General features: G+C 36.6%; 1 protein-coding gene across 2 annotated transcripts in view; it reads right to left on the bottom strand.

The window, feature by feature from the left end:
- Positions 1 to 721: 721 nt before the first annotated feature.
- Positions 722 to 8,077, bottom strand: part of bcam (basal cell adhesion molecule (Lutheran blood group)) — a 57,077-nt gene continuing 49,721 nt past the window's right edge. Inside the window, exons 11-17 of one of the 2 annotated variants that reach the window (XM_058746277.1) lie at positions 7,484 to 7,608; positions 7,249 to 7,390; positions 5,913 to 5,951; positions 5,403 to 5,423; positions 4,951 to 5,092; positions 4,756 to 4,855; positions 722 to 3,374 (exon numbers count right to left, since the gene is read on the bottom strand). In XM_058746277.1, the coding sequence (XP_058602260.1) occupies positions 3,372 to 3,374; positions 4,756 to 4,855; positions 4,951 to 5,092; positions 5,403 to 5,423; positions 5,913 to 5,951; positions 7,249 to 7,390; positions 7,484 to 7,608 (572 nt within the window). In that variant the 3' untranslated portion in view covers positions 722 to 3,371. The remainder of the gene's footprint in view (positions 3,375 to 4,755; positions 4,856 to 4,950; positions 5,093 to 5,402; positions 5,424 to 5,912; positions 5,952 to 7,248; positions 7,391 to 7,483; positions 7,609 to 8,077) is intronic. The other variant, XM_058746278.1, reaches the window with a different exon arrangement.

Here is an 8,077-nt window from a genome sequence, read left to right as displayed (position 1 = left end):
GCCCTCTCCAAACCCTTGAGAGGTTCCTTTGTTGTTATTTTTCTTTCTTTCTTTCTTTTTACAAGTAATATAATCTTTGTGGTTGACCTTGCTGAGATTTGAGACTTTCACGTTTTGTTCTACAACATAAATACTTACTTTCACAAACCCACAGTTCGGAGAAAAAAAAAACAAATCTGGGTTTTAAGATGAAACGAGTTAAGAAACGGCGTTCCAGGTATGTCGCATTGTGTTGTTCCTCACTTGACGACTACAGTGTGAACACAGTCATCAGGCAATTGGTTCCTATAGCTGAATATCACTAAATACGACGGTTCATTCTCACAAATATAAAATTACCAAACCCCACGCCTATCTGATTACATAATGTAATGATCGTACTTAAATGTCATTCAATTCGGAAGCGTGTATCTGTCCTCAAAGAAAATAGCCTACTGTCTTTACATGTAGAAATCCCTTATGGGGGTTTTGCATTATCATTTAATGATTAACAAGATCATACATGATATAGTCACTTACCTGTCCGTTCAAACAGATTAATGTCTATTAAATCTGAACTGTCATTAGAAGTAGAGAACAAAAACTGAAACCCCAAAGGGAAACTTGAGATGAATTTTAAGAAGTTGAATAACATGTTTAACATACTCAATTGGATTATCTATTTAAATTATAAAGTTACCTGAGGGTTACAGTAATTTTAGACACACAAAAAAAGAGATAGTTTGGGATTTGTTGTTGTAATTGTAATTGTTGTTGTTGTTGTTTTGCAGTATAAACTCTACACAGTTCCAATCAGAAGAAGACAAGCTACAAAGTTCACAAATGCGTAGCACAAATATACAGTATACCTGGAGGGCACAAACAATTGCAGACATCCATAAAGTATGACATCTTATTCAAAACAGCACTTTTCTTTCTTGCAAAACCAGCAAAATCATTCAGTAGTTAAGACGTGTATTCTTAAGAAAACTTTTTTTGTTACACATTATTCTAGAAAATGGGCGTTCAAATATCTTGTATGCAAATATTGACCATAACTATAAATCACACATTGCATTGACAGAACATATGACTACATTTTGAAAAATGAAATCAGTAAATGTAAAAAAGAGCATCAAGATAAAAGTAAAAAATATTCTATGAGGAGTCTAAAATGGAGGCCTTCATAAACGGGCCATCGTTCATTTTCCAGTGTTTGAGATGTTCAGAAAATATTTTAGCTCATGTTTCATGTGTCTACTGGACAATTAATACATACTGATTCATCAAAATACTCTCAACTACACACAAAGACTCAGTAGGTAAAAAAATAACAATGTTATATCCAAACCAAGCCCTCTCCCACCATCTCATTTCTCCTCAGTCCTCGCTTTACCCAAATCTTCTGCTTAGAGACTCTAGAATCATTGGTTTGTTGGTACAGAGAAACACTGTATGTATACCATATTCAGAAATTGTGTAAATGTTTGAAAAACTGTCCCTGGGTGTTGCTCTGACACGCAGAGGACCTGACTCAAAGAACAGCAGATTGTGAATCTGTTATTTGAAGCAAATAACAAGGCTCACAGCTTTGTTTAACAGTAGAGCCTGGGGAAAAAATGACAGGGTTTTCCAACAACATAGTGATTCTAGAATGTTCCAGCTGTGCCACCTAAACAACAGTGTGCTTTTACTGAGAAAGATACAAAATACATATAAATGCAAAACACAGAATCCTGTAACGTCATATACAAGCTTAAAGAAATCATTTTTACACCCTATGTCCACTCATATTTTTGGTTTTAAAAAACAAAGTGAAAGTGGCAGTGGATAACAATATTGATAAATAACAAAAAAAGATTACCACATAAATTCTGGCCCTGCCCTTCAACTTTTACCAAGTTTTCTTGTTTATCTCCTTGCTCTCAGAATTTAAAGTGATAGCTCACCCAAAAAGGAAAATTACCAGTATGTCATAATTTACTCACCCTCATGTCATTCTCAGTGTTTTTACTTTACAATGAAAATCAGTGGGATCCAGTTTGGTTTTGGACTCCATTGGCTTTCATTATGTACAAAAGCAGTTCAAAATATCTTAATTTGTGTTCCACAGAAGAAAGAAAGTCATCTAAGTTTGGAACGATAATGAGGATGAGTAAATGATTATAAAATTTGTTGTTGTGTGAATTATGAAAGTATAAAGCCTTGGGGTTTCACATAACTAAACAGAAAGCAAAAACTTTTAAGCTTTAAGAAAAGGCTGAAAGTGTTTAATTTGATATGTTTCTCTAAATATAAATAATGAAAAACTTAGTGATCTTAATAGTGTTGGAAAAACTTAAAACAGAATAGTATATTGGGACAGTATGTTCATTATGATTTCTGCTTAGTGAATAGATCATTTCCAATCACGCTCAACATTTTAATAATCCAAAAGGAATAGTGGAGTTGAGACTATATTAAAAAAATTACGATTAATCCCATTAGGATGCATTTTAAAAGACGATAGACCTGTCCTCTCACTAACCCATGGGTAATAATTACAGAGTTAGGTTAAAGTCTTTGAACATGTTTGGAATTGGAATTCAGTGCAGTACAGAGGAAATGAGATGATTGAGTTAGTTCTGTAACTCAGATTTGAGCTGAATGGGTCCATGCATTCAGATACAGTATATGGTTTGAATGGGATTCTCACACATGCTATTTCTTTTCCGTCACCTCTGGCTTTTGGTTATAGCTCAAAACATACAGGTGTGGGACATGTAGGCATGGTCTAAAATATCTAAGGCATTGAAAGGGACAGCTTGACAGTGTGTATAATGGCACATCCATATGGCTCCATGCAGATCATGGCCAAAGCGTATAGTGGTCTGTAGGGTTTGCTAATCAGGGTAATGGCACGTGTGCAGTTCACAATCAAAAATGTACACAGTAAGTGCAGTTTGTAATGCAAAAAGAGGCTGTACTGCACTATTTCAACAACATGAACTAACCAACATAACCAGGGTGCAGCACAGCATGAAGAGCAACATCCAGTGTCCACAGTGAATTTTCTGCTTTGTTTTGGGTAGAAGAACACTGCATTAAGCTGCGCTCCATTTCATGGTTGTACTACAAAGATTGGCTTGATTACACAATCAGGACACAGTATGTAATCAAAATAATACCAGATTTACATTTATTGCCCCTCCCACTTCTAAACTGAAACCCACCCTCAGTTCAACATCATAGCCCCTCCCACAATCTTTCAAAAAAGAAAACTGTACAGCTAAAATGAATTCATCTTCTCTTTCCTCCATCTCTCTTCTCCTCCTCTTCCATCAGAGCACTCTTAATTTCCTCTACGTCTCTGGAGATCTTGTTCTTACTTGTATCTTTTCTTCTTTTTTTTATCACTGTGAAAGAGGAAAGGTTGTTAATGAACATGTACTATTTTTACTGGCTATAATTTAGCTGCGTAAAGTAATAACATTTTAGAGATTAAAGACTATTTGTCTATTTAAAGGCATAATTTGCCCAAAAATGAATATTACCCCATGATTTAATCACCCTCAAGCAATCATAGGTGTATATTACTCGCTTCATTCAGACAAATACAATCGGAGTTATATTAAAAAAATGTGTTGGCTCTTCCCAGCTTTATAATGGCAGTGAATGGAGGTCGAAGTATTGAAGTCCAAACAAGTGCATCCATCCATCATAAACACTGCTCCAGTTGTTTCCGGGGGGGTTAATAAAGGACTTCTGAAGTGAAGCGATGCTTTCGTCTAAGAAAAATATCCATATTTAAAACTTTATAAACCGTAATCTCTAGCTTCCGCTAACTGTTGTACACGCATTCACGAGAGAGTGGCTTTACAGTAGATGATGTAGGACGTAGTCATGGTGAAAGCTCCAGTGAGAATATGCTAGTCTCGCAAGAACCATGTTTTGTTTGCAGCGAAGGAAGTCTCCTCTTGACTTATATTGAAATCCTCTGACATTTTTCTTTGCAAATCCTAATTTTGTACTTCTAATTCATGACCAGTGTTTTGTTTTGCTCTCTCATCTGCACTTCCGCGTTCGTTACTTCTCACCGGAGCCTACGTTATGCCTACGTCTTACGTCATCCGCTGGAACTCCACTCTCTCGTGTATGCGCACACAACAGAAGTTAGAGATTACGGTTTATAAAGTTTTAAATATGGATATTTTCTTTCACAAAAGCATCGCTTCACTTCAGAAGGCCCCTGGAGCCCGAGTGGAATACTTTTTATGATGGATGGACACACTTTTTTGGGCTTCAAAATCTCCCAACCCCCATTCACTGCCATTATAAAGCTTGGAAGAGCCAGGACATTTTTTTAATATAACTTTGACTGTATTCGTCTGAAAGAAGAAAGTCATATACACCTATGGCTTGAGGGTGAGTAAATCATGGGGTAATATTAATTTCTGAACTATCCCTTTAAGGATCACAGTGCAGTCCCAGGTCTCAACAACTAATTAATTGTATTTTTTAAATTTTGCCTATTTGGCAGCAAGATGTTTTCTATCATTTAGAGAAATTTCTATCATTTAAAATAGAATCAAATTTAGTATGATTACTTATTCTTTTATTTATTTTAATGAGAACAGGTCTGAATAAGTATATACTGTATTTACATACATGTATCTGTTATTGCTGAATGACGATAGAACATTATTTCCCGTTTTTTTACGTTTTTGTTGTACAATAAACAATTTTGGTACGTACAGCTGAGAACCACCTTGCTAAAATTTGCCTTTGACCCCTCACCTGTTCTGCATGTGGTTTGTTTAGCAGACCAGCCTCTTCATTGCCTTTCTCACTGGACTTCATCTCCACCACAATACCACCTTTCACTTCCCCAGATGCCCTGGAAGGAGAAAGTGACAAAATTTATGAAATGAATAAATGAAAATGTGAACACATGACCTGCAAATGTTTGTTATCATGGTCCCTGCTACTCACACATCCTTCTTTTCCTTTTTCCCACAGCTCAGCTTGCCCTTCTTACTAAGGAAGAAGAGCAGAGCCACCAGGAGTAGAAGCAGCAGAACGCACACCACCACGGCAATCACGACCGCGCTCGAACCTCCCTGCTGTTTCTCCGCTGAGAAGATCGAACGAGAAGAGAGTTGGTGAGAAGTTGAAGATTACTTGTGAGTGTGAAGAAGTGATGAGTTTGGGTGGGAGAGGAAAAGTAAGGGGAACACAGAAGGGGAACAGGCGTGTTGAGGAGGGTGGGGAGGAATAAGCAATTGTTCTTTTGTCGACATTAAAACGAGACCCAAGTAATCAGTAATAAATAAGGTCACAGTTTGAGAAATGATATACAAACACAATCTCACATACAATTGCATACATACACGCACTATTTTATTCTCACACAAAGACAGAAAGGCAGCAGGGGTTATACAGACCTGTTTTAAACACAGGGTTTCCTTTGAGCAGCATTATGGGAAAGAGAAAGTTGAGTACGATTGAACAGCACACAGGAAAAAAAAAAAACACTCTACCATTATCCCACATAGACACACAATGAGGCCCATCACCAAGATGATGACAAACACATACACACACTGAAGTGACCACACGAGCTAAACACTTGACAGCACACTCAAGGATGAAAGGTCGGCGGTATTAAGAGACAAACACTCAGACACAGAGAGGAAGGAAAGAGAGGAAAGTAAAATAGAACAGAATCCTTTATTGTCCCAAATGAGGGAAAAGTTAAAGGTGCAGCATCAACAAAATAAAGGACGGACATCATACAAAGATCACATACGTAATACAATATACAATATACACAGTGTTTGGTAACAGTACATAATATACAGTGTAAAGGGCTGGAAAGCTAGATCACGGAGTATGTACAAGAAAGAGTCCTGAGAGGGAGAGGAGGAGCAGAGAGAGCTGGGACAAGTGTCTACCTCGATTAGCAGCATTGGGATTTGATGATTTGTCTGGATCTATAAAGGGGAAATAAAAAAAAAACAAGATTCAGAGAATGGGTAACATTTTGAGTGTAAATCAGAGTCTGTGGAGATATGTTCAGTAAGTCTGAGTAAATACACTATGTTCAAAAGTTTGGGGTCAGTTAGATTTTTATTTTTTATTTTTTTATTTATACTTTTATTCAGCAATGAGCATAAAATTGACTGCAGAAGATTTATTTTTCAAATAAACGCTGTTCTTTTTAACTTTTTATTTATAAAAACATCCAGGAAAAAAAAAAAAGGTTTCCACAAAAATCGTAACCATTTTCCCAACCATTTTCAACACTGAAGACTGGAGAAATGGCTGCTGAAAATTCAGCTTTACCATCACAGGAATAAATTACATTTTAAAGTATATTAAAATAGAATTAACTTATTTGAAATTGAAATAATATTTTACAATTTTATTGTTTATACTGTATTTTTGATCAAACATGCAGCCTTGGTGAACATGTCTTTCAAAAACAAAAAACATTAACAGAAGTGTCTACAAGGCTATGCAACTCAAGCACAAGTAATCATTTTATAAACAGGGCTCATGAATATCAATTAGGTAACAAAACTAGAGATTTGAATGAGCACATCAATTCATATTCATGAGCATAGTGTTTCTAGATATTGATATCACAAGCCTTAGCCCATAATCTCACCCTCCAAAAAAATATAAATCAAATAAGGATGACCAATTACATTTTCTAAAATGTGCAGCATACAGCCATAGCACACTGCATAAGTTATGGTATCCCACAATCCACTGTGCACATAATCTTCAGTTTTCAGTGTATTAAATGAACTGGAAGCAATATCCATGATTTTTGAAATCTTCTCAACTTACTATTTTACCGGATTGCCAAAATTCAGACATTTTTACACAAAATGGGATAAAAATAGAATAACTGCATTCCTATATAACTGAGATCTCTGGTTGCTACTGGCTGAATAAACCATGCAACATAATGAGGTCATGTGACAATGTACAAAAGCACTGTCTGAAATGTCCCCGCATTCTGCATACCGATTTCTGAAAGAAAAAAAAAAACAGAAAGCAGAAAGCAGTATTCAACATCTTTGCAGGGGTGCTTTTTGTAACCATCCCTGCTGCTGGTTTATATGTACCAAACGAGACAAAACTGCAAGTTAACCCCATGTTTTCTGTCCGATATTTACCCAGCACTGGGTTGCCAGTGGGGTTATTTTTAACCCAAGCATTTTAGAGTGTAGTATTCCAGTCCCAACATAGCCTCAGTCTGTAAGATTAGGATGCACTAACCTGATTTGATGGACACCTTGAAGTTTTTGCTGTCTCTTCCATGCGAGTTGTATGCTTCACAAATCACACCATCCTTCAGAACCGCAGCCGAAGCCTGAAGAGTGACTGTGCTGATAACCTTATTCCCCACTACTGTCACTGACTACACGCAGACAAACACACAGATGAAAAATACGACAAATACAGTTTTCTGATTTAAGTTCAAACCTAATCTATTTGAAGCATGTTCACGCACCTCTTTGCCAGAAGGTGTCCAGGTGAACTGTGGAGCAGGATAACCAAGAGCAGAGCAGTTGAGAGTGACCATCCCTCCTTCCTTATCAACTAAACCATTCAGTGGAGCAGCAATCTCAGGTGCACCTTCAAAACAAAAACATGTTTATTATCAGTGGTCAATATTTGAGTACATTAGCTTTTGACCTGTCTTTGAGTTGTAAATTCCTTTGTCAGCTCATGGCGTGGATTCTAAATTAAACCTACCACCAGATCTTAACAAGTTTGACATCTGCCTTTTCTGAGGAATCAGTAAAACATCACATTCATATGACATTATATTCCATGTGCTCAGAACCAGGGGAGAATTTATGGACCATGTTATGAATGCCTCACCATCCTTTCTTGGAAACCAGGAAAAGGTGTGAACTACACCCATGAATACTATAAATGACATGAAGGAGTATAGAACAAAACCAGGAAATCAACTATATTTTTCCGATGGAACAGATAAGATACATGAGACCTTCGCTGGTGTTACAGTTTATGTCTCATACTGCAGGGTGACAAAATGTTTAACAGCTTATGTTTTATTATAGAAATGAGTTCAACATTG

Source organism: Onychostoma macrolepis, chromosome 16 (assembly GCF_012432095.1).
Source record: "Onychostoma macrolepis isolate SWU-2019 chromosome 16, ASM1243209v1, whole genome shotgun sequence".
NCBI classification, from domain to species: Eukaryota; Metazoa; Chordata; class Actinopteri; order Cypriniformes; family Cyprinidae; genus Onychostoma; species Onychostoma macrolepis.
This window is presented reverse-complemented; position numbering and strand designations above follow the sequence as displayed.